The sequence below is a fragment of the Heteronotia binoei genome, chromosome 2 (genome assembly GCF_032191835.1).
Source record: "Heteronotia binoei isolate CCM8104 ecotype False Entrance Well chromosome 2, APGP_CSIRO_Hbin_v1, whole genome shotgun sequence".
NCBI lineage: Eukaryota > Metazoa > Chordata > Lepidosauria > Squamata > Gekkonidae > Heteronotia > Heteronotia binoei.
The window spans coordinates 173,293,094-173,320,042 of record NC_083224.1 but is presented as its reverse complement, the minus strand read 5'-3'; the positions used below and the strand labels follow the sequence as shown (position 1 = coordinate 173,320,042).

Below are 26,949 nucleotides of genomic sequence, written 5' to 3'. Positions count from 1 at the left end.
AATATCTCTAAGCCTTTGTCACTTCATTACATTTCCTTGTGGTCCAGCATTGTTCTATTGTTTTATTCTATTCTGTATTATGAGCCAGTATGTGTAGTTAACTTTCTAACCTCTGAAGAAGACCAGTCTAGGTCGAAATGCGTCAGGTCAAGTTGAGTGGGTTCCCATTGTGGTTTTCTGATTGTACAGAGGATAGAGGCTTATGATGGGCCCTTAAATGGTTTCAACTTTCTACAATAAATACATGTATGTTGGTTTATGATTTATTTCACACTTTGTTTTTAATGTTTGGCCCTTTAATTGCATATTAACCTAAGATCTTTGCCATCAAGTTGCAGCCAACTTATGGTAACACCATAAGGGTTTTCAAGGCAAGAGAAGGACAGAAGAGGTATGCCGTTGCCTGCCTGACCCCTTGAAAACCCTATGGGGTCACCTAAGCAGGCTGTGACTTGATTGCGCTTTCCACCATCAACAGCTCCAGCCTTGGGCAACCTGTTCCTCCCCTCCCCAACTGGTGTCACCTTTACAGTTCTTTGCTTCAGCCTTGCAGTCACTCACGCTGACAAGATCCACATGAGAAAACCTTGCCCCAAATACACACCTCAAAGATTAGGAAGTAAGAAAAGAAGAAAATGCAAGATCTGGTTCCCCAGATGAAACAGTGTTGCCTGCCTTCCATCCACTATGACATGGATCCCTCTGCTTGTCGCTGCAGTCAGTGGCTGCAGCCCTGAAGAGACAGATAGGTTTTAACTCCTGTACCTAGGACTTCAGCTCTACTGCCCAAAGAACCCTGGAGACAAGGATGGGGTAGGAGGAACAAAAAACCTGAGCCCCAAGGCTTTTTTTTGTACCTCCTTTGCCTGTTATGCCATGCACCCCTGATGTAGCCAATCCTCCAAGAGCTTACAGGGCTCTTAGTACTGGGCCTACTGTAAACTCCAGGAGGATTGGTTATATCAGGGGGAGTGGCCTAATATGCAAAGGGTTCCCCCTACAAAAAAAACCCCTGCTGAGCCCCATAGTCTTAATTTAGCAACAAAGCCCAGCGTTAATTAAGGGAGCATTAATGAAAGCCACACAGCCAAGGGAAAGACAGAAGCAGGAGTGAAATGAAGATGAAGCCACACTTTTGAAGGGACATATACTGGTCTGTGAAAATTGGGTCCTCTGTTCTTTTTCAGAGTAAGCTGGGAGGGAATAATGGTGGTGATGGCCCCATCCTCAATGTGGTGGCCATGTGGTGGCCCCATTCCCATGTAGTGGCCCCATCCTCAACTTTTGCCCAGGTCCCCAGAATCACTAAGACAACCCCAACCTGACCAGTCAACTCTTCCATATATTGATAATACATGCTTTGAAATAATATCGGTTGGGTTCAGACTAAGTTAAGGGAAGACACTTCTATCAGTGGAACACAACTCTGCCGCCGCCGCCTCCTCCTCACATAGCAGTTTATTAATCTCCCTAAACTGTTGCTCTTGGGGGATAGAGGACCCTCAGGAATGGCATGAGGGACAAATCAGTGGTTTGCGGCAGGAAGAGGAAGCTTCTGTAGTCTGGATCCATCCCTGTGATTTAAAGAACACAGTGAATCTGAGATTCCTTTTCACCTGCCTTTTTATTTTTAAAGTCTTCTCCTTTTCCATCTGCTGTGGCAGCTTACAGACTTGAGAGCCAAATTTTTTTTGTTCTTAAATGAAAGCTGAGGTGCTTGGAAGGGCAGCAAGAGAAATCTCGAGCTGTCCGGCACTATGCGAGGATAACATGGAAGAAATTATCACAAGGAGGAAGGATACAAGTTCAAGAACCTCTAAAGTCATGAAAGGGTGAAACACAAGGAGGATAAGAATCTCTCACCTTTATAATTTAAGTTATGATTAACGAAAAAGGTGTCAGACTTGAATCCGATCAGTCTCTTATTCGGAAGCAGTCACAAATCTCCGGGGAGGTATATAGTTGTGCATTATTCGTACAAAAGCTTCCTGAGAAGATTCAGGATAAAGAGCAGGAGTTCTACAGGAGTGGGCCTCAGGTGTGCCAACAGCAGAGCTGTCTCCCTGCATCAGATCCCTTAAATGAAAGGGGAACTAAGCAAGATCTTGTTCAGTTCAAGGCTGTTTCCACAGCGGATTGCGCCTGGCCTAACATTTTCCAATCGAGCGGCTGAAATCTTATTCAGCCTGAGGAAATATCTTGGCTTACTCTCTTCCTTCGTACCTTTTTGATATAGATATAAATCCCATTTTCCCAATGACTTTGTAAATCCGATTGATTTCTGGCTTAGCTGCAGAGGAAAAAGAGAGTGATCCCATCCTTTACCGAGGTGGATTTGATGAGTTATCCCCCCCCCCCCGTACGCCTCTTATTGCAATGAGTCTGGATGTCACAGGGACATCCTGGAACAAGGACAAATCAATGTAAAGCATTACATGTAGGCAGAAGGGAGGGGGGCTGGGGGAGGAACTAGTTAGGCAGTAGCATTGCCAAGAAGGATTTAAGGGGTTATAGCAGCTAACAAATTGAACATGATTCAACAATATGATACCGTGGCAAAGTGCCATTCTAAATTTATTAACAGAAGCATCATCCATCTTAGACTCGGGAAGTGTACTGCCGCTGGCCTCAGCACTGCTAAAGCTTTATTTGATCCACCATTTCCACTTCTGGGCATTAGTAAAATAAATACAGTAGAGATCCAAGACCAGCCTAACCCTGTAGACAAGACTAGCCAGGATGGGGCCAATTCATAGACATTCTGGTTTATGCTCTGAAAACTTCATAGAATGAGAGCTTGTTATTAGAACAGAGGTGCTTGGAAGGGCAGCAAGAGAAATCTCGAGCTGTCCGGCACTGTGCGAGGATAACATGGAAGAAATTACCACAAGGAGGAAGGATATTTTTTTTCAAAAATAGTGCCACTGTATGCCTTCACCTAACCTATAATGTACTCAAGTCCACCATTTGGTCATGCTGCTCATAATTCCCTCTTGATCAAGATGGATTTTTCAAGATTATGGTCACCCATCTGTTGAAGAACTCCTGGAAACAAATCTCCCCTTCACTACTATAACACTATTCAGGCAGGACACTTAAAGGGGCAAAAGATACATTTTAAAGAAGGTGTGAACCTAATTCAAAAGGACGTTCATTGTGTAGAAGAAGATGATGATATTGGATTTATATCCCACCCTCCACTCCGAATCTCAGAGCGGCTCACAATCTCCTTTATCTTCCTCCCCCACAACAAACACCCTGTGAGGTGGGTGGGGCTGAGAGGGCTCTCACAGCAGCTGCCCTTTCAAGGACAATCTCTGCCAGAGCTATGGCTGACCCAAGGCCATTCCAGCAGCTGCAAGTGCAGGAGTGGGGAATCAAACCCGGTTCTCTCAGATAAGAGTCCTCACACTTAACCACTACACCAAACTGGCTCTCCATTAGATTTTATGATGTTACTAAAAAACTCATGTTTTGGGTGATATCCGTGATTGTTTCATCCTTTATGAAAGCAACAGGTTCCCTCATGACAAGCATTCCTTATACGTCGATAAAAGGAACATAATTTTTAAAGATATATATGCATTATATGCAGATTGCCTATACATTATTTTCCTTTGTTCCTCGTGTTAGAAAAACACCTCTGTGAAAAGGTTTCACAGAAGCTCCTGAACTGTTATAATTCAGCTTCTTGTTTCTGAAAGGAGTAATTGTTGGGCATAAAAACACATCAATACACGTCTGTTTTTATGATATTATTTTAACCCTGTTGTTTTATTATTGTAAGACACCCTGAGCCCGCTTGCAGGATAGGGCAGAATATAAATCTTAAAATGAAAGTAAAATTAAATCAAGGCACTTGGGCTTCACAAGAACATTACAGATGCTTCTCTTGATTGTCGCTGGGCGCATTCACACACACTGAGTTTTTACTGTGTAAGAATCAGGCCTCATTTTGGGCAGGAGCTTACAGGAGTGGAGCTCCAGCACCTCAAAATTTTATTGTGCTCTTTCTTACTCCACCCCCCTGCAAATATTTGCTTCTGGGCTCCATTGTTCAAACCCCCGGTGAGAATTTTGCTGAACTCTTAAGATTTGACAAACTTTCTAATATTTTTCCACACACACGAAAAGGGAAAATAACCAAAATGTATAAAGCAGACAAATGGAAATCTTCATCATGCCACTGTGGCCATCTAGGAGAAAGTAATTTTAAAAGTATGATGGGAGTAAGGTTTTATTATGACAATTATAATTCAAGAAGCATTTTAAGGTAGATATTGAGCTGATATAATTAGTACATCTTCCGGTGATGTCAGGAGTGTGTGAGCTACACAAACAAGTTGTGCTAATGAGCTCTAGCACCTCTTGTTCTATGAACTGACCCCTGGTAATAATACCAAAATCCACTTGCAAACAATCGCTGTGTGAAAGCATCCACTGATTGTCCATGTGTTTCTTCAACAGTCCACTTAGAAATATTACTAACCCACCTAGCAAATATGGATGGATGGCCCTACTTTATAGGCAGCTAAATGCAGGGGTGGAATTCTAACAGGAGCTCCTTTGCATATTAGGCCACATACCCTTGATGTAGCCAATCCTCCAAGAGCTTACAGGGCTCTTTTTTGTACGCTCTTGGAGGATTAGCTACATCAGGGGTGTGTGGCCTAATATGCAAAGGAACTCCTTCTAGAATTCCACCCTTGGCTACATATGTGGGTGGGTGGGTGGATAAACAGAAATCCTGTGGCACCATAAAGACTAACAAGATTAGTCTCCTATGCCATAAAAGCTTATGATAGAGTAAAGCCCTGTTAGTTTTTAAGAGTGCCACGAGACTCATTTTAAATGTGCATAGTGGGTGTAACTGATCTCATGTGCTGACTGTAGCTCCTTACCTTCCTTTCTGTTCAAGTGAATGAAAGTCCCCTCCCTTTGTTCTGTTTGCACCCTACACACTCCAATTTCTTTGTAGCTGCGGGACAGAACATGGACCATATTGACAGTGATAACTAGGTAAGGAGAGGCTGTGACCTCTAAAGAAGATCAGTATCTAGTATTGGAAGGGTTAGTTCAGTGTCTTTCATGTGGTGGGAACACTGTTTCCCTGGCCTGGTCATTGGCTCTGAGAAAATGCAATTGTCAGCAACCAGAATGTTTGGGATCAGAGCATGGCTCAGTGGTAGAACCTCTGCTTTATAGGCAGGAGGTCCCAGGATCGATTCCCGGCATCTCCAGTTAAAAGGATCAAGTTGCCAATAATGTGAATGATCTCTACCTGAGACCCTGTGTGTCTTCTGCTAGAACCTTGCTAGATGAATAGCCTGACTCTTCATAAGGCAGCTTGAAGAGAATTTACACTTGAAAGATTCATGATGGAATTCACACCAGACCTCTCTGCCTCAAATCCTCTTTCCTCTACCCTTGTAATCTTTCCCAAAAGAAGAATTCAGAGTATGATCCCTCTTCACATATCTGAAGAAATTAGCTATGAATAACCCACAAAAGCTCATAGTGAAATAAGCAGAGCCTTTTTTTTTTTTGAGGGGTGTGTGTGTGTGAAGGAGTGCTGGAACTCTCAAGAGGGAAATTAAGGAGAAACACACAGGTGCCCCTCACTGAGAATGTTGTTTCCACAAATTTTGTTTCCATTAAGAGGTTCTGGTATTCCATTCCATCACATTCCCTCAGGAAAAAAAAGCCCCGGAAATAAGTGTTGCTAGTCTTTAAGGTGCCACTGGCCTTATTGTTTTATTTAGCTTCAGTGATACCTCATCTTATTTTATTTAGCTTCAGTGACAGAGCATCTGCTTTGTAGGCACAGTGTTCCAGTTTCAGTTTCCAGTATCTCCAGTTCAAAGGACCAAATAGTAGATGATAGGAAAGACCTCTCCCCAAAACCTTGGAGAGCTCTTGCCAGTCAGTGTAGACAATACTGACTCTGACAGAGCATCAGTATGATTCCATATAAGGCAACTTCATGTATTCTTCTAGAGGCTTGGGGAAAGGACTGGACATCACAGACACTCTGGTTTCCCCCTTCTTCCTTTGTCAGTGGTCTGCCCTTTGGGCAATCATTGCAGGTGGCCATAGAGTAAGGTGTAGCTTGGCCTGTAATCCCTTCCTAATTAATTTTGACAGGATGCTAGAATTCATTCAGCAACTGCCTTTGTCCTTTTAAAAAAAATTAAAACTTTCCAGCGCCGCTGCAACACATTTTCTGAACCCCAGCATTTTCTCTTTTTCATGTCTCAGGAAACACCATTCAGAACTTCTGTCTTTCTTCAGATCTCGCATTTTCTCTTTTCTTCTCACCGTGTCTCTCATTTTTGACTTCTCTTTCGTCCTGTCACCTGCTATGTTCTCTGCTTCGTTCTCTTTTCTCCCCCCCACCCCTCAGCTTTAGTGCACGTCAAGAGCTTAATATCGATTGAAAAATTGCCAGAGACAAATGATTCTCTGTCGCTGAGGCTTTCTTCCCCCTGAGCCTGCTAAGCAGCAATTCAAAGCCATCCCAAAGTGGTCCATTTCCATCTCAATGGGGAAGCTAAGAAATGCCCTGTCTCTTCTTGGTGCCTTCTTCCTCCTTTAACAACCTTGTTTTCTTTGAGGATGTTTCTTAGCTGAGACACCCACACCTGCGTATTCTCTGTAAAACATTCTCTGTAAAACACGGACAGCAGAAATTGTGTGGGAAATGGACTTATTAACTTATACACAAAGGTTTTGTCTCTCGACTGTCCTTAAGACGATTTGTTTCTGCAGACTTTTCGATCGTGGGGTTAGATGTTTACAGAGATAATTGGCACAGTCAGTGTTATTAAGTACCACAGGATCTTTCCAATCACAAATCACTTCTGGTTAAAATAAACAGTACTGACCTTGATAGAACAGTGGTCTTGGGCAGCTTAAATGAGGCGCCGTAACTCACTGGCAGAGCATCGGCTTTACATGCAGAAGGTCCCAGGTTCAGTTCCCAGCATCCCCAGTTGAAAGGATCAGGTAATAGGTAATAGGAAGGCCTGAGACCCTGCTGCTTCTAGTTAAGAGTAGACAATAGTGATGGGTACAGGCTGGAAAATCCTGGTCCAGTCCAGGGCTCACAAGCCAGACAGTCCCGGACTGAATCCCAGACTGAACCCAAAACCTTTGGGTCTGTGCCCATCCCTAGTAGACAATACTGACCTTAGCAGACTGATGGTCTGACTCAATATAAGACACTTTCATAGGGTCACTCAAGGGTTCCCCAGCATGGTGCCCATGGGTGCCATGGTGCCAGCCAGTACTTCCTTGTACCCACCAAGCTTTTAAGAAAGTGGGCAGGGCCATTGTAAGGCAGGTGGCCCCTATTCAAATGGAAGAGTTTGCCACAGCTGCAATAGCGGCCATTGGAGTATCAGGAAGACTGGTAAGCCTTCCCTCTTCAGGCTTTCCTTTTTAAAAAATCCTTCCTCTTTCCCCCTTCATCCTCTTTGGGCTTTTCTTTGTTTCTTTTATTCCCCAATTTCTTTCTCCCCTCTCCCTTCCTCCCCTCAGGCTTTCTTTCATTTGTTTTTATTCCCTTTCTATGATTCTTTTGCAAAGTGAGGAGTTAGGAATTGTGTTTGGCTTTGCCTCCCACAGCAGCCATTTTTTGCTTGGTTGCACCTCCCGCTGCATCCATTTTAAGGTGGAACTCATCACACCTTTTCAAAATTCCAGAGGTGCCTACAGGCTCAAAAAGGCTCTAACCACTACTCTACAAGGGCCTTACAGACAATGCTTTGTCCTAGGTCATCACTAGTTGCTGTGCAGGCTTTAACTAGGTCAAAAGCAGGGAGCGTCAATTTCTTCTCTCATCCTTTCCTTTCAGTATCATCTAGGACAGCTTCTTGTTTCCCAAAGAGACAGCCATCTTAAGCAGCAACACACAGTTCTTTCCAGGCCCTTTCCCACTTCTCTCCTTTCTAGATTGGCTCACATTGAGGCAGCTGCCAGGTAAAAGCCTCTGATACCCTTTAAATCTCTTGTGAGGAGCGTGTGATACAGTGTGAACTAGAAAAAATCAGGGCAGCAGAAGCCAAAATGAAGCCTGCAAGGTGCCGGTTGGGCCTTCTGATACAAGGCCCACTTCTGTAAAGATTCATCTGGAAAGTGATCACCATGACTTGTTTGGGAGCAGAGCCATTATTCAGCATCCTGCATGAGGGGAGTATATGGGGAAGGTGAAATGTGGTTGTCAAGCACCTGAAAACAAGCCTCGCGATGAAATCTGAACTAGCAAAATTCGTGAGTCAGCCCCTTATGTCTTTGTTCAACTCCTTGTTCCACAAAGTGCCTTGGGAAGTGGCATCTCGGCTGGCTGTTATACTGTCATGTCAAGCCAGGCAGATAGTAGCCTTAGCATGAAATTCTTCTGTCAGTTTTTCTAGGACAATTAACTGTAGTGTAATACCACGAGTGTTGGATTTGATCATAGGAACTCAAGCCCCAAACAGAGTGTTTGGGCTGCTTATGTGTTTGTCTGGCCTTGTGGCCCCTGTAAAAAAAGCAACAAAAAACTGAAACCAGAACTCATACATGAAGGTATCAGTTTGTCCAACTCAGAACCACACTGGCCAGCAGTGGTTCTCCAAGGTCACAAGAGAAATTGCTGCCAGTTCTCCTTGAAATCTTGTTAGCAGTTGCCAGGGCAAGAATTCAATGCAGATCCTTCTACAATTCAAGGCATATTTTCTTCTCTTGAGCTAGGAGATCTCCATGTGTGGTAGATTGCCTTCAAAGATGAGATCTCCTATTGGGAGTCCAGATTTATAAAACTGCGCCGGTCATAATTTTCCTTTAACCAAGGTTAAAACAGTCTTCAGCCCGTTCTAAAGGGCAGATGGATCTCTAAAGACCTAGTTCTCACCAAGGAGGCAGTGCTTTGTCTGGACTGTATTTATTTTACTTGGCAGTGGTGGAATGGGCTGTCAAGCCACAGCTGACTTATGGTGATTGTTCAGAGTTGGTTTTCCATTGCCTGACTCTGCATAGCAACCCTGCACTTCCTCAGTGGTCTCCCATCTAAGTACTAACCAGGACCCCACCTTGCTTAGCTTCTAAGATATGATGGCTGATAACAGATCGGCATTTAGGGGCGGATAGGAGGCGTTCCAAATCCAAAGAGAACCGTCCTGAACACTCCACACACTCCCCCGAAGGTCATCCCCATCCCGTCCATGGGGTGACGTGGCATGATCAGACAGCTGTTGCACGTCATTCCTGTCGCTCAGTTTGGTTTTTTCCCTCCATACATTTTTAGTGGTCATGCGCATGCATGCACACATGCACTAATGTGTGCACGTACGTGCTAATGCGCTCCAAACAGTTTTTTGTTTAAAAAAAGCTGGGTGTGACCTGGGGCAGCTTGGTGGTTTAACACTGCCAAGGCACTTCGCTTGTGCCCTTCCACTTTCAGACGCCAAGGAGGCAGCTGGCGTGCGGCTCAAAAATTAGCTACCACTTCAAAAGTGGTAGCTTTTTGAGGCACTCTCAGGTTGGCGGAGGACAGGGTGAGTACGGGATGGAGGTGGGGGGGCAGATGTTTGTGTTTGGAAGGATTTTTCTAGTCAATTTCTGAGACGTCTCTGAGTTTGCCCAAAGTGCTGGTCTGTTAGCAGCCAATGAGACCAGGCTAGCCTGGGTCATCAAGATCAGGGAATTTATTTACTTAATTTAGATATTTATACCCTGCTTTTCTCCCCACCATAGATTGCAAGCTGATGGTCATGTGGTGGAATATTGCTGCCTGTGCCTTCCATCGCTTTTGGCTGTATGAACATTTAAGAACTGTCATTCTTAAATCCCAGATTGCTTGCACAAGAGTTTGCTCATCTAGCCACCAATACGTTTGTCCCCCTGCAGAAAAGAATAACGAGGGTTCAGGGGTGACATGCGTGCCAGCGGGCCTGTGACATCTGCATCGGAAATCAGACTTGCCAGATTATGATGCTGCTCTTACACTGAATGCCATATCAGCCCCTTTATAGAAACTCATACACAGAGAATACATGAACGTCAACAGAGAAAAGGGCTACCCTGTACTGTTGCTTGTAAGGCAAAGAATAATATGGCAGCGGAACAGTGTGGGTGGCCCCTGCTCTAGGAAGCGGCAGGATGCAGCCTATAGAGCTTGGGATGGTCTGTCATAGACCTTTCTGTAACCGTGTTGTCAAGGGGGAAGCTACCGATTCAGCGATTGCTGAGGGCAGAGCAGCTGTTGCACACCTTAAGAGAGCAAGAAAAGGACTACGGCCAGGTGTTTGCAACAGCGAGAAGCTGCCTGGAGCCTCCATCAGCCGCAGCCTAAACAAATGCACAAAAAGCCTTCAAAGTGGCCATCCCTTCGCTGTGCAGATTTGCAAGCAGAGCTCTACGTCTGAAATGAGAATTTTCCCCACTCTTCTCCGTTGAAAGTGGCTGGCAGCTTGGAGGCTCAGAACTGACAAGCGGAGCTTCCCTTTTTCATCTTGGATACAATGGCTGTTTCTCTCCTGCAGAGGAGAGGGTGCCCCGCTGTGTGAGCATTCAGGAAACTCCTAACTCCGCGACATCGGTGCATTTTCCTCTGGAAAGCTGAAAGTAATCTGCCAGACTCCCAGTTCAAAGCCAGAGAAGAAAATCAAGCACGCCGCTGATGGATCAGGCACCAAGCACTGCCTTTCTTGTGTAATGCTACATGGATGATGGTGGGGAGGGCAGGACTCAAAGCTAACGAGGGAACTAGGCTACCCTTGCTTTGTCTTCTTGAGCTCACCAAGCCCCACCCTTGACTCCACTGAGCCCCGCCCCCTGCAATCCTGAAAGGCAGAGAGCAAACTGAAAGGTGTGTGACCAGGGCTTTTTTTGTAGCAGGAACTCTTTTGCATATTAGGCCACACACCCCTGATAGAGCCAATCCTCCTGGAGCTTACAGGGCTTTTAGAGCAGGGCCTACTGTAAGCTCTTGGAGGATTGGCTACATCAGGGGTGTGTGGCCTAATATGCAAAGGAGCTCCTACTACAAAAAACCTCTGTGTGTGGCTAAACGCAGCACTCGATTCGTCCATGGTATTCGTACATCTTTTCAGGCTAGCAAGCAGGCTCTAACGGGTGAGATTCATTCCATATGACATTTGCTTGAATTTGGAAGCTGAGTTAACCAACTGCAGGGTTGTTGGAGGGTTAAGTTGCTGCAAATGTGGTCTTTCCTTAATTACCTAAAGTCCGATTCTGTGGATCTGCTTTCCTCTGGCACAAGGAGCTTTGATGCAGAAGGAAAAGGAATCTGGTGCAAGTTTTCCAATATTTTGTGTTTAAGTCATGCAGGGTTAAAGACCACCCAGTTGCTGTGAGCAGCAAAAGAACAGGGGATAAATTCAGGGATTATTCATCCAGAGCGTTGAAGTTTCTGTTTGTGAATGCCCATCAAGGTGGATCTTACAGATTTGGAAAAGGGCATAGCTTCAATTGAGCTTCTTCCAACCCCGGCTCCATGGTTTCTTATCTTTCATTGCATGTGAAACCCTGCTACATGTAAGGCCATGACATTATATTCTCACAGTACTGCTACAAGCAACGGAATGACATCTGTCTCAAGGCCACCATATGAACTTTGTCTGTGAATGGGGATTTGGCCTCAGGTTTCCTTCTCCAGGGTAATCATTTTATCCAATGTACCTCGTAAGTTTTCAAGGCAAGAGACATTCAGAGGTGGGTTTTGCCATTGCCTGTTTCTGCTTAGCAACCCCAGCCTTGGCGGTTCCCCACCCACATACTAACCTGCACTGACCCTGCTTAGCGCCTGAAATCTGACAAGATCTGGCTAGCCTGCTGCCTCTTTAATTCCAGACCAGAAGGATAAATGATATACAGGGCTCTTCATCCAGGGTCTCCTGTAAGCTCCAGAAGGATTGGCTCTATCAGGGGTGTGTGGCCTAATATGCAAAGGAGTTCCTGCTACAAAAAAAGCCCTGTTGTCCACTATTATTGTGCAATCAGATTCTTCCGGGAGCTTTACTTCCACAGATCTACAAAACTATAGAAAGGCAAGAACTAGCCAGATGGGGGGCAGCGGGAGGGGGGCAGTGGGGAGAGCTTCCTAAGTGGCCCGGCAAGTGGTCGGGAAGCAGAGAGGAAAATGGGAAGAGGGATGCAGGCTTCACACACATCGGCCCGAAGTTGACACGGCACCATCCTAGCTTCTGTAGCTGCAGCCGCCGTCACCGCCAGCGGGAACAGTTGCCATTAAATTTAGAATAGAAACCAATTAAAAGATAACAAGCGAACATAAGAGAACATATGCTCAGGATAGCAAGAATCTAAGTGTTTTTAAAAAAAAGCACATGACCTCCAGCTATCGCAAGGGAAGTTTAAATATTGTTTCGGAAGCCCAGCAAAAGTATTTCCAAGCAGTCGTATCTGGAGACTGCTGTCGGAGACTGCGTTGACCTCTCAGCCAGGCAATTTGTATTAATGAGGAGGAGGCGGGTCAAACAGGGTGGCTCAGAAGATTTCGAGGGGACCTGTGAACATTCTGCCCCAGCCAAAATAGGCACTGGGGAGAGCCTACAAACGGGGGAGCCTCAACTTACGTATTTCAAATACATTGCCCCACTTAATAAGATTATGTAAATACGTTCATTTTTTTTAAATGGAAATTTGCTTGGTTTGCATGCCACCTCCTGGATCTCATAGGTGGGACTTTGCGTACTGCACGGTTTTGCAAAGACGGAAATGTGATGAGCGAAGGGCACTAGCTAAGCAGGGGGATGGGGCTGGCAATCAGTGCTGTCCCTGCAGGATGCAGCGGCAGAGCTGGGAGATAAAGTCGGAGGATGTCAATCGACCACCTGCGGTTTGATTGCGGTCACAGATTTCACGACAGTGGCAGCCCACTGGTTTTGTTTGTTTGACGAATTGGGCCCTTGGTCAATCAAGGTCAGCGCAGTCAGTGCTCTCTTTTTTGTAGAAAAAGCCCAGCGGGAGCTCATTTGCATATTAGGCCACACCGCCTGGCCTGGGAGCCATGTGGCTGCTGCATGCTGGATTGGGCCGGCCAGAGACGAGAAAGAAAAAAAAAGCCCTGAGCACAGTCCGCTTTGGCTGGAAGCAGCTATCCAGGGTCTCAGGCTGACGTTTTTCACATTGCATCCTACCAGATCCCTTTAACTGGAGATTCCGGGGACTGAACCCAGGATCTTCTGCATACAAGGCAGATGCTCTAGCACTGAGCAGTGGTCTCCCCAAGATCACTGTCAGGCTTACTTGGACAGAAGCCTGTGCCCAACAACTTTGTCCAGAGAGCTCCTACCCTCTTTTCTCTCAACTAGTTTCTCCCATTGACTAGGGCAGACTGGCTCTTTGTCTTTCAGGGGGATTTCCTGTCCCGGCAGCCACTGAAGGCCAGGAACAAGGTGAGACAAGCAGCCCCTGATGTGCTGACAGGGCCAAAATGGCCACTCAACTCCAATTTCAGATGCAGCAGTACTGAGAATAGGTACAGGCCCACCCAGCCAAACATCTCAGCTCAGCTTGCTGCAGGGCTATTTGGACATCACAATTGGGTTTCCCAACATGCCAGGAGGGGGGGTGGGATGCACTGTCCCTTTAATAGAAGCTTAATGTGCAGAAATGGGCAGCTAAAGCTTTTTTACAGCATGCAGCTAAATAAGCTGACAATTACCACAAATCAAACTGATATTGAAGGGACAGCTAGAGGGACCAGTTGAAAAGTTGGCAGCTTGTTTGCCAAAGCACAGCCTGGCTATGTCCTTGTACTACCACTGGTTACCAAGCAGATGCAATATGGCAGGGGTGGCCAATGGTAACTCTCCAGATGTTTTTTGCCTACAACTCCCATCAGCCCCAGCCATTGGCCATGCTGGCTGGGGCTGATGGAAGTTGTAGGCAAAAAGCATCTGGAGAGCTACTATTGACCATCCCTGCAATATGGTGTTCCAGCCAAGCTTTAAGCAACAACGCTGAGGCAGCTGGGTTAGGGGCTTGATTCAGGTGCTAATGAGCTCAGTCATGGCCAGTTTTGTCATCCTTTGTTCCCCTTTTCCTGATTCTGCCCTTCATATGAACATATGAAGCTGCCTTATACTGAATCAGATCCTCGGTCCATCAAAAATCAGTATTGTCTACTCAGGCAGCGGCTCTCCAGGGTCTCAAGCTGAGGTTTTTCATGCCTATTTGCCTGGACCCTTTTTAGTTGGAGATGCCGGGGATTGAACCTGGGACCTTCTGCTTACCAAGCAGTTGCTCTATCACTGAGCCACCGTCCCTCCTTTCTGTCTGTAGTATTGCTATTAAAGGAACAGGTTTGGGATATTGTTATTAAAGGGACAGATTCTATTACTCCTTCAATGTTTAATAATCTTGTCAAATAAAACCACAACTCTGTATGTGGTATTATTTGACTAGGCTAAATAACACTGAAGGAATAATAGAAAGCACTGTTGTTACCAGAGATTTGACCCAATTTGAACACCCTTCTTTTGCTGTCTGAAAACCATGTCTACAGCACATCCACCTTGGGGTTCTGATATATGCACAGGCACATCATTACGGCCACTGAGGACAAAAGCAAAATTGTCCCATCTGGCCTGTGTCAGAGATTTCAGACTCACTGACCTGTCACAATCCATGATTCCATACCACCATCTAGTGGTTTCCTGATTATAGGCAGTATTATTCCCATTTCATTTCTTGGTTTATTTATATTCCTCCTCCTTGAGCACCAATTGAATTTTGGGAGTATTGTCCCTTTCATGAAGAAACCATCATTTGTTACTTACAATTCCATGAAGAAATGCCACAGTTGCCCATCGTTCCTTATTCAGAATCACCACAGCCTCAGTCCAGCTAAAGCTGATCATCCCTGACTCCCATAGTAAGCTGCTCTTCATAATTGACTTGTTTAATCAATTTCTGTGGTACTTAGTTAGGGGCTGTAGCTTAGCTGCAGAGCATCTGCTTTGTGCGCAGAAGGCCCCAGGTTTAGACCCCAGAATCTCCGGTTAAAAGTAGATGATGTGAAGGCTTTACTTGGTTGACCAGGCTAGCCCAACCTCATCAGATCTTGGAAGCAAAGTTGGATCTGCCCTGGTTAGCATTTGAGTGGGTGACCACCAAGGAAGTCCAGGGATGCTATGCAGAGGCAGGCAATGGCAAGCCACCTGTTTGTCTCTTGCCTTGAAAACCTTGTGGAGTTGCCATAAGCTAGCTGTGACTTGACAGCACTTCCCACCACCAGATGATGCAAAAGACCTCAGCCTGAGATCCAGGAGAGCCTCGGCATTTTGAAGTAGGCAGAGACTGATCTTGAGAGGCCAGGAGCCTGACTTGGGGATAAGAGTGTTACATGAATCCATGTGACTTTAATCAGGGTCCATCTTCCCGAATGCTGACCCAAACAATTCTTGTATAATTGCTGAAACTCAACATTGTTCCCCATTCAGTCTTTATAAATGCAGAACCAAACTCTCGTTATGCGTCCCTTGGGCTTCATTTCTCCATTCAGAATCACCTTGTTTCAAATGCCAAACCGAAGCCACTCTTTCCAAACCATTATCCCTGCAAATTTGACATTTAGTGACTTTGCTGCCTCTTTTGGATCTTTATCTGTGTAGGCAAATATATTCTGAGAGCGTGAGGAATAAAAGCAAGATTCAAGGATATTTGAGCATCCTTAGCCAGGTATCCACCGCAAGGTGTACTTGGGTTGGTTTTTGCTCATAGAATATTCTAGTCGGGGCTGGTTCTCTACCAAATCATCCAAATGAGTGCTTGTAGTGAGACAGGGAAGATGATGCCAATGCTTCACGGGCTCAGATGTCCCAGGCACCAGTGGCATGAATAGTTACCGGTATCCAGGGGTGGAATTCTACCAGGAGCTCCTTTGCATATTAGGCCACACACCCCTGATGTAGCCAATCCTCCAAGAACTTACAAAAAAAAGCCTTGTAAGCTCTTGGAGGATAGGCTGCATCAGAGGGATGTGGCCTAATATGCAAAGAAGCTCCTGCTAAAAGTCCACCCCTGCTGGTATCATCTACGGGGCCTGCACCACCACCAGGCTTAGACTTGGCTGGCCATGGTTCAGGCCAGAAAGGGGAAAGGCGCCCCTCACTCAAAGTGACAAAATGTATTGAACCAGCCCCGTTTGTGCTCATGGCAGATCACTCTTTTGTTCCAGTAGACAGTTTGCCGACCATGTGACTGTGTGATGGGAAAGCCCAGTTCTGTTTTTAGGTTTTATTGACAGAAGAGTAGTTACCAAGGCTTGAAAGGAAAAGGAGTTGTATGGCTATCAGGATGGATTATTGGTTGGTTGGTAATAGCGTTGGTAATGGTTGGTAATAGTGGGTTGAGTTTCAAATGTAGCATTCCAGGAAAGATATCAAGAAGACAGTTACTCTGCAAAAATCTAGGTTGTAGAAGGCTTTGACGGGCAGGGTGTGCCGGAGGGGGGTTAAAGAGCTGGACATGTTGTGTTTACAGGGGGGTTTTAAGTAAGAGGAAAATAAGGCTGATGTTTTCCACATTTTGTAAAAGGGTATCAAAAAAGGAGGGTAGGGGCCCTGACCTGGATAGGCCAGGCAAGCCTGATCTCATCAGATCTTGGAAGTTAAGCAGGGCCAGCCCCGGCTACTATTTGGATGGGAGACCAGGGTCATGACACAGAGGCAGGGAATGGAAAGCCACCTCTGAACATCCCTTTGCCTCCAAGCCCCACTAGGGGTCACGAGAAGTCAACTTGACTTGATGGCAAAAAAAAAAAAAGAGAGAGAGAGAGTAGAGATTTGCTGAAGAGCCTTCCCAGATCTCAGAATTATTTCTAGGAAATCTGGGACAGATAAGTCAGTATAAAAGCAATCTGGTAGATTAATTATGCTCCAAACTGAAATGCACATTGGATTTCGTAGATGTTGCAATTTCCATTTTATATTCCTGTTTTCCAAGATGTCAGGTAATGACATTCCAGTGCATTGATTCTCCCCATTGTTCTTCTTGCAGGTAATTCCCCCTCGGATGAGTCTGAGGAGCGCGACAGAGACCCCCGGGTCCTCACTTTCCCCGAATACATTGCCAGCCTGTCTGAATCAGGCACCAAACGCATGGCAGCCGGCGTGCGCATGGAGTGCCAAAGCAGGGGCCGCTGCCCTTCCTCCTGCCCCTTGTGCCATGTGACCTCTAGCCCCGATTCTCCCACTGAGCCCATCCTCCTGGAGGTCACCAAAGCAGCACCCATCTATGAGCTGGTCACCAACAATCAGACCCAGAGGGTAAGTGGCTAATGAGCTGGGGGGTGGTGGTGGCTTCTACCTTCAGCATCAGTCAGAGCTCCTAAAAAGGTTTTCTCACTCTGATGTCTCCTTAATAATACAGGTTTTCATACAACCAGGATTATTTTGTGGAGAAGGCCTGAGTGTGGCAAAGAGGGGAGAGGCATGTAGGGAGACATTGGAAACATTCTCAGGCTTTGTTCTTAAAACATGAGGGCTAGGAACAGAGGGTTTTTAAAAAAACAAACAAACCGCAAATTCTGGATGCTACATTCTGTGGAGGGATGTCTATAAAATTCTCCCTAGAAAAAATGTCTCCCTGGATTCTGAGTCCACACATTCCCTGACTTGGAAAAATGACACTAATGTGCTTTTCTAAAGGCCTACCCTTCATTCAGACTGCTGCGCTTGTGCATTTGCCACAGTTTCAGGGACAATTCACAGACTACAGAGTCCTCAAGATCTACTCATGTCTATTTGATGGATATGTTCAGGGAATTCCATGTGTTGAGCTTCATTTCCAGGAGCCCAATTCGGATTGGGACTATGGTACACAGGTAGAGGGGTCTTAAGCCCTTTGCATGCACGTATGCTGTCTTCCTGACCTGGAGGCTATGCACAAATTTCTCTAACAGGGCAAATAGGGGCTCCTTGAAGCCATTTTGTGTAGGGAAGACAGTGCAGGGGGAAGAGTTATGTGCCTTCTCTGTAAAACAAAACAGAAAAGAACTGAAGCTACAGTGAACTGCACACATAGACATTGCAAAGTTAATTTTAGAAATTTCCCAAGTTAAATGGGAAGGCTGATAAAACAGAACACAGGGTAGAGCCAACTCACAGAACGAACTTGAAAGGGGACAGCTGGTGTTCCGTAATTCTGCAGAGATCTCTGGGTATTTATAACACATTTCTGCAGAATACCTGTACATTTGGAATATGCGTGTCTTGCTCAAGACAGATCCAGGAATCTCAAAACACCACAAAGTGAATTAGCAGCCAAATCTGCATTGCCTGCTCATACAACAGTTTGTAAACAGCCCATGTTAACAAATGATTTTTTTTTAATCCACAAGCTGCTTTGATCTGTTCAGAAATAGAGAGGAGCTTCCCTGATTTTCAGAAAATGCGCTGTCAGTTCCACTGGACCCATGGATTGAAGACTGTCATGGAAAGGGGTGGGACCATTCAAGGATGGCCACAGATGAGACATCCCTTCCACACATACCCTCTTTTCTTCCTGCCCCCTTAAGCCCTGGAGCAGGCCAAGGCCTTAACTGGCTGCCACGGCTTTGGTTCTAGGGCATTACTGGAGAGAAGCCAAAGCACCCTCCCTGTAGCCCAGACAACCCCCTATTCAGTCAGAGCATGCCCTGATGGATATCTGAATATGAGGTGTGGAGGACTCAGGAAGAGTAAACAAGAAACACTATATTAAACAGTACAACATGCAAATAAGCATCATAGAGTTGGAAGGGTCACCTAGTCCAACCCACTGCACAATGCAGGAAATTCACAAATACCTCCCCCCCCCCCACACACACAGGGCTGTAACTAGGCTGGGGAGGTGGGGGAAGCACCCCCTTTCAAATTTGCCACACTCTCCTGGTCCCTGGCCCCCCCTCACCCCCACTGCCCGCCAGCTTGAATGACTCCTCCAGCTGCTCTAGCAAGCCCTTAAATGGGAGGCAGGCAGCTGTGGCAGCAGCACCTCAGGAGGAGGAGGGAAGGGACAAGAAGTGTGGGAGAGCTGAGCCCGGTCAGGCAATTATTTATGCCAAGGCAGATCACCACCAATTCCCCAAGGAAGGAAGGCAGCCCCTGCGCCATCACAGCACTGCCCTCTTGCTTGGCCAAGCAGCCCAAGACCCTGTGGGCAAGCAACCTGTGGGCATGGTGAGTGACTGGATCAGCTGCTCGGATCGCCACACCACCCACTCACCTGCCATGGCTCAAAGCCATTTCCTCTAGGTCCCTCCTCCTGGGCCACAACACTGGGGATGGAGAAGGAGGCTGATGGCGACGGCAGTGGTTCTCATGCTCACCTTCCTTCCCACCCAGTGGCTGCCACTTCTCTCTTCTTCTTTTTCCTTTCCCATGTCTTCTTTTCCCCCTTTTTTGCACTGCCTGTATGCCGAACCTTGCTGCTTCTTCCAGCTCCCTTAATTTAATTAATGGTGTCTCAAATTAAATTAGTGTCTCAAATTAAATTAGCATCCCTCCCGGTGCCTCCTCCAGAAAATATGTGCCGGCCTGCAGACCCCCAGTCAATCCTGCTCTGTGCCCAGATGATGGCCAAAGACAAAACAAAAAAACCAACTGTCCAGGACCCCTGGCCAAACTGGCCTGGAGAAAATCACTTCCTGACCCCAAGAGGGCAGCTATAAATACAGAATCTCAGCAGATGTGACTAGAGGCCAAGGCATGGGATGAGTGATGATTAGCTTCAGGTTAGTAGACAGGGCAGAGCTGCCTGACTGTCCTTGAGTAATATTTCACATCTAAGTCTTCCTCAAGTAGTCTGGGGAAGGAGCAAGACTGGGCCCAAGGCTCTAAAGGAAAGGATTCCAGGGGTGAAGGCAGGCTGGCAGGATGACAGGAACTGCGGAAGGCTCCTTGCATGCTTTTTCTGTGCTTCCTATCCACAGTTCTTGCAGCGGCAGCCTAAATTGCCACTGCTCTGCACTGTTTCTCTCTCTTCTGGGGTGGCACGGCAATGCCACTCCCTCTGACTTTGGTTGCACACCATTTTCATGCAGCTGCATGGCATCCCCTTGAAGCCCTGGGGCTTGGGAGGGACAACAGTGTGAGGACTTCTCTTGTTCTGGCCCTACTGATGGACCTCCTGATGGCACCTGGGTTTTTTGGCCACTGTGTGACCCTGAGTGTTGGACTGGAGGGGCCATTGGCCTGCTCCAACATGGCTTCTCTTATGTTCTTAAGCCAAACCTGAGCGAGGGCAATGATTTCTGCTCCTACTCTGGTATGGATTTGGGTGTGTTAGTCTAGAGTAGTAAAGCAAAATGTGTGTCCAGTAGTGCCATACAGACCAACAGCATTTTCTCAAATATAAGTTTTCATGAATCAAATCATATACAGGTCTGATACAGGTAAGACTGCAGATCCATCAGTATTTATATCCAGGTGTAAAGGTGAGATGAAGTTGCCAGGAAAGGCCAGTTGGTGTGAGGATGCAGAGGTGCAATGCCAAACATAACTAGCTTGATTAGAGCTGGGAGATACTATGTAGAAGTGGAGGGTTCAGAAAACGAACACCTGCAATGTGATAAGAATGGTATGTCCCTATTCAGCTCTGGAGGACAGAGTGTGAGCATGGAACTTGTTAAGGAATCCAAGTTCCACAACCTTGCATTGTAATCTCCCTTCGAAGCTTCTCTGTGGGGGAACTGCTGCTGTGGTGTGATGACTGAAAAAAACTGGACTCTGAGCAGTGTTCTCTCTAAGCTGAGCTAGTGTGAGCTAGGTCACAGTTTGTTAGCCTCTGGCTTACATAAGAGAAGCCATGTTGGATCAGGCCAGTGGCCCATCCAGTTCAACACTCTGTGTCACACAGTGGCCCAAAAAAAACCTCCCAAGTGCCATCAGAAGGTTCACATGGGTCTAGAAGTCCTTCCACTTTGCCCCGCCCCAAGCACCAGGAATACAGAGCATCACTGCCCCAGACAGAGAGTTCCGATAATATACTGTGGCTAATAGCCACTGACGGACCTCTTCTCCATGTTTTTATCCAATCCCCTCTTGAAGCTCTCTATGCTTGTAGCCACCGCCACCTCCTGTGGCAGTGAATTCCACATGTTAATCACCCTTTGGGTGAAGAAATACTTCCTTTTATCTGTTCTAATCTGACTGCTCAGCAATTTCAGTGAATGCCCACGAGTTCTTGTATTGTGAGAAAGGGAGAAAAGTACTTCTTTCTCTACTTTCTCCATCTCATGCATAATCTTGTAAACCTCTATCATGTCACCCCGCAGTCGACGTTTCTCCAAGCAAAAGAGCTCCGAGCATTTTAACCTTTCTTCATAGGGAAAGTGTTCCAGCCCTTTAATCATTCTAGTTGCCCTTTTCTGGACTTCTTCCAGTGCTATAATATCCTTTTTTGAGGTGCGGTGACCAGAATTGTACACAGTATTCCAAAAGCGACCGCACCATCGATTTATACAGGGGCATTATGATACTGGCTGATTTGTTTTCAATTCCCTTCCTAAACATATTTTTGTCTTAGCTCAGGAAAAAGGGCCCCAGAGCAAACTGATTTATACCGTCGCTCACAACTTTCATGCCAGCAGCTCACAAAGTAGAGTTTTCGCTCACAAGACTTAGAGGGAACACTGGCTCTGAGTAGCAGCAGGGACCACGGTCCCCTCTGCCACGAGGGCAACCATGAGGGCCACCAGATGGACCTCTCCCTATTGGAAGCTCCTCTCCATGAAAGAGGAAGGGGTCCCACAAATAAGCCCGCAAATGGGGGTGAGGCAGGGAGTCTTTTGGTTCAGCCTTTCTATGTGCTCCTGACACTCCTGCTGTGCTTTCTCTCTCTCTCTCTCTGATTCTCAGCTCTTGCAAGAGGCTACCATGAGTTCCCTGTGGTGCTCGGGCAGTGGGGATGTTATCGAGGACTGGTGTCGGTGCGACTCAAGTGCCTTCGGTGCTGACGGCCTCCCGGCCTGTGCACCCCTCCCACACCCCGTGTACGTGTCCCTCCCTCCCCTCTTCTCCTTGCAGAACTAAGATTTTGCTGAATGTCTCTTCAGTGCACACACCATCTTACAGTAGGACTCCGCACTTCTTCTTTTCTTCTACTATTACTGTTGCTACTGCTTCTGCCCCATGTTTTGTAGCTGCCCTAATGCAGGCAGTTATCCCCAACTTTATAATGTGTGATTCCCAGCATGGAAAAGTCAGCAAGGTGGCTGCATGTGCACATTCTTTGGCAAGCTAGGCAAAGGAGAGTTTTCATGCTTTATTATTGCATCAGCTACTGGAGGGAGGGTTAAGAAGCACAAAGAGTTGTGCCCAGGAGTAGAATTCTAGCAGGAGCTCCTTGCATATTAGGCCACACACCCCTGATGTAGCCAGTCCTCCAAGAGCTTACACCTCTGGTTGTGCATGGAATGTCAAAATGAGCACCCTGCTGAAAGTGGTAAATTTCTCAGAAGTGCATTAAGGTTGCCAACTCTGGGTTCAGATATAGGCAGATTAGGGAGGAGAGGGACCTTAGTAGAGTATAATGCCATTCAATCCACCTTCCAGAGCAGCCATTTTCTCCAGAAAAAGTGGACTATATGTTTTAAATAAAGAAACAAATAAGTGATTTATGTAGCCAGGTGTCATTCCAGGAGATCTCCAGCCCCCAACTGGAGGATGGCAACCCTGTGCACATATCAGTGCACATCCAGTTAGTCTCCACAATCCATGGAAGCACTCTGAGCCCTTCGTGGAGTTTCTGAGGATATCTAAGTCCAGGGATGGAAAAGCAGAATGCTTCACTGAATTAAAGGAATAGGTTTGTACATCCCTTTCTGAGACTAGAAGCAGACTCTGTCTCATTTCGGGTCCCTTGAAGAGGCTCAGCTCCAGTCCTTGGGTAGGATGCAGGCTAAACTTTCCACTCATAGAATGGGTGAGGTAGTTTCCAGAAATCACACAGGAAATGACATCATCATGCTGTGCTATCACCATGATGCTCTGATATGTGGGCAAAAACTCTATGGTGAACTTTCTACCGTAAAGTTTTTTGCCCAAATGCCAGAGTGTTGCCTGGATGTCTCTGGTGAGATGATGTCACTTCCTATGTGACATGGACAGTGAGGCCTGAGCGTTTCTCTTTCTCCAGGTAAGTCTTCCCATTGGCCAACTCATTGGTGGCTGGGAGGCAGAACCCAGCAGTGGGGTGGGGCTGCACCTCCGCTGGGGGGGTCTGGCAACCCTTCCCGGAAATGGCATTTCAGGGAGATCAGCAAGCTTCATCAGGAGAGAGGAAATTGGGAACATTCTGTTTCTTTCATGAAAGAAGAATTTAGTCCACTGCTGTGCTATCTCCAGTCCTGCAGGGGCCCTTGAAGGCCCCGCTAATCTTTCTTAGTCATACCAGGCCTTTTGGGGGCGGACATACCCAGCGTTATTCTGGATCTCTGTTGCTGACTATATTATGTAATGTACTTTTACTGCTGACCTTTTTATGGGGTTTTATGGTATTTTATGAGCATGTTTTATGGATACTGCGTTCCACAAAAGCCACCTTGAGGGCTTTGGCAGGCAGAAAGGTCGACTACACATGTTCAAATTAAACAAATGGATCAATAAAATAAATATTGCAGCAATGTCACAATGAAAAAGACTGCAGATACCACCACCCACAAAAGGGGGAACATTTATTATAAGTAAACAGTAAGCCTGGAAACCTAATGTAATACCAAGGTTTGTGTGTGTTGTGGGGGGGAGATATTTACCTGTTAGTCACCCTGGGTCTAGATCTCACTGCCTCTGCTCAGCAAAATTTGAAGCCCTCGTCCAGCCCGAGGCGATTTCCAACAGTGGAAGTGGGTCATTCATCAGCAGAAGGCTTCTTGCATGGGACAGCCACTTGAGCTGGAGAAAGCCTTGTAGGGTTGCCAGCCTCCAGGTGGCACCTGGAGATCTCCTACTATTACAGTTGATCTCCTTAGTACAACCAAGATGAGTTTCCCTGAGGGAAAAATGGCTGCTTTGGAGATTGGGCTCTATGGTAGGGGTGTCGAACTCATTTGTTATGAGGGCCAGATCTGACATAAATGAGACCTTGTTGGGCCTGGCAATGTAAGGCCACGCCATGTGTGTACCTATTTAAGATTAGGTAGCGGAGATACAAACTTTATAAAGGACACAGACAAACACAAATATATATATATATATATATATATAAAAGCTTAAAACATGCTTAAAACCTTAGCAGGCGGTCTTGGAGGTGCTTTCTTTGTATTTCCCCCATGGGATCCAGGGAACTGGGCAAAGGAAGCTCTGGCTCTTTCCATCCTTCCCCAAGGGACTGGAAGGGGGAGGAGCCTCAGCTAATAGAAGGAAGAGAGGCTTGGCTTAGTGGCTCTGCTGTGCGATTGAGAGAGCCCAGAAAAACAAGCTGCTTCCCCCCTTCCTCCCCAAGGGAGGAGCCTCAGCCAATGGAGAAAATAGAGGTTTTACTCTGCAGCTCCTGTTCAATTGAGCAAGCTTTGCAAAATAAACTGTTATGCAGAAGGAAGCAAGACAAGGGAGAAGGAAGCAGATGACCGCCAGTTGCTCAGGGGCCTAATAGAAGCCCTCCAGGGGCCTGATTCAGCCCCCAGACTGCATGTTTGACATCCCTGTTCTATGGCATTATGCCCTACTGAGACCCTTCCTCCCCCAAACCTCCCCCTCCCCAAGCTCCACCCAGCAACAGCTCGAGGCAGAACAACACCCTAGGCAGGGCACCCCGCCCCCTCCGAAAGTGGCGAGGAGCAGCCGCGTGCCTTTGCCACAGAGTGCGCTATGAGGCTGCCCTAGCTCCACCCCTGCATCTGATGCAGCTGGCAGAGTGACAGCCAGCCCTGCGGTGGGCTCTGCAGCACAGGTGTGCGGCTCCCCCACAGCCACTTTCACCAGTATTTCCCTTGCCACGGAGGAAAGGATGGGACAGCCATTGTAGCGCCCTCCCGGGGCTTGCACCTCTGCCCTTGCCAGAGTCACGCCACAGGCAGCCCCTGTGAGGTAGAATCAATGGACAGTTCATGAGTGGCCCAAGGTCATCCAGTAAGCTTCATAGACTACCATTTATAAGCAGGGCTGTTTTTTTGTAGCAGAAACTCCCTTGCATGTTAGGCCATGCACCCCTGATGTAGCCAACCCTCCAAGAGCTCACAGGGCTCTTATTACAGGGCCTATTATAAGCTCTTGGAGGATTGGCTACATCAGGGGCGTGTGGCCTAATATGCAAAGGAGCTCCTGCTACACACAAAAAAAGCCCTGTTTACAAGACTCTGGGCTAAACCTGCCTCTCCCCCCCCCCAAAAAAAAAATATTACGAGGTGTTCCATTGGATTAGGCTGGGTCCAGATTGCAAAGGAAATAGATAATTGTGAAAATCTACCTCTTGCACTGCAGTCCTGTATCAAGTTGGTCCAGTCCAAATGCACTGAGATCAGTAGGCTTCAACTAGGGTAAATCAGCACAGGGTGGCCTCTGTTCCTATCTAGCACATAACTCAGAGTTCTGAGGGTCACCCTCAGCCCGACATCTTTTTTGGTTCTGTCTCTCTTTGTGCAGGCTGAGGTTGTCCACCGTTCATGAGCCCAGCAGCTCACTGGTGGTGCTGGAGTGGGAGCATTCGGAGCCCCCCATTGGGGTGCAGATTGTTGATTACCTCATTCGCCAGGAGAAAGTCACTGACCGCTTGGACCATTCCAAGGTGGAAACTGGTGAGTCCATTCGTTTGTTTGTTTCCCCCCCCCCACTCAAGATGGCCCTAATAATTTTTACAAAAATAGATAAGGAAAATCAAATCTCAATGTGCAGTATTACTAAAATGCCTGCATGCTATAATTTCTGGTCAACTGATCCAGAGCCAGATTTTGACAGGCAAAGGAGGCTTTGAGAAGAGGTACCTTTTACTGACACAATTCTGCTCACACTGTTTAGGATCCAAGCCTATAATCGCTGGAAAAAGCATTCCGAAAGACATTCTTCCATAGCTTTCTCACACGGGACTCGATCTCAGCAACTTTAATATCCTTCCAAAGTTTCACCATCCAAATCTTTGCTCTCCATAATAATAAAATCACTCTTGTCTTACTACCTGATGAATATCTCACAACACAATGGCTTGTAGACGTTCTGGTAAATTATATTCCATCACAACATAGATCACTTGTAATATTTCTTTCAAAAAAGGTTTTGATCTGGGGGCAGTTCCACCAAATGCATCTTTCGTCTGATCGTGAACCCAATGCTCTTCAGCTATTATATTTCTCTAAGAGATGTATAAACATCTGGCAGCCACCTGAAGGCCCAGTTCCTTCCAAGCCATGCAGGGAGAGAAAAGAATACCCCAATTCCTGATTACTTTTCACCAGTCCTGTTCAACTGGATAACCAGGAGTGCTGTTGATTCTAATATGGTGGAACTGTTGTAAGGTGGCAGAGGACCTGTGCCTCTTCTCAGTGTGTTCTATGGACTTCCTGGTAAACAATCTGTGTAAAGATGTAAGACTAATAGTTTCTTTCTTTTTTGGCATTTTTGTATGTATATGTGCATATGTGAGTGTGTGTGTGTAGCTGGCGGTAATGGCAGCCTCTAGTGACTGACCCCTATTGGGAGCCTGGAGGTGGCTGAATAAAGTCTGCCCCGCCTCCCAACTGCTGGTATTCCAAGGAGGTTTCCCTTTCGAGTACTTTCTAGGGTCAGCCCTGCTTAGCTGCCAAGATCCAATGAGATTGGGCTTGCCTGGGCTAATCAGGTCAGGGTGACCAAATAGTTTAATTGTCGCACATGGCACTCTCAGAGCAAAATTATACAAGATGCTGGGTATTTGACAAAGAGAGCTCCTGGCATTTTTTTTTTTAAAAAAAAACTCTTATGAGTCAGCTTGGGAAGAGCTCCGTGGTGCAGAGTGGGAAGCTGCAGTACT

The 26,949-nt window shown here is 46.5% G+C and overlaps 1 protein-coding gene across 1 annotated transcript in view; it reads left to right on the top strand.

Moving 5' to 3' along the window:
- Positions 1 to 26,949, top strand: part of ASTN1 (astrotactin 1) — a 287,830-nt gene that overhangs the window by 252,696 nt on the left and 8,185 nt on the right. The window contains 3 exon segments of the mRNA XM_060233049.1: positions 17,026 to 17,294; positions 21,867 to 22,000; positions 25,590 to 25,741. Coding sequence (XP_060089032.1) covers positions 17,026 to 17,294; positions 21,867 to 22,000; positions 25,590 to 25,741 — 555 coding nt within the window.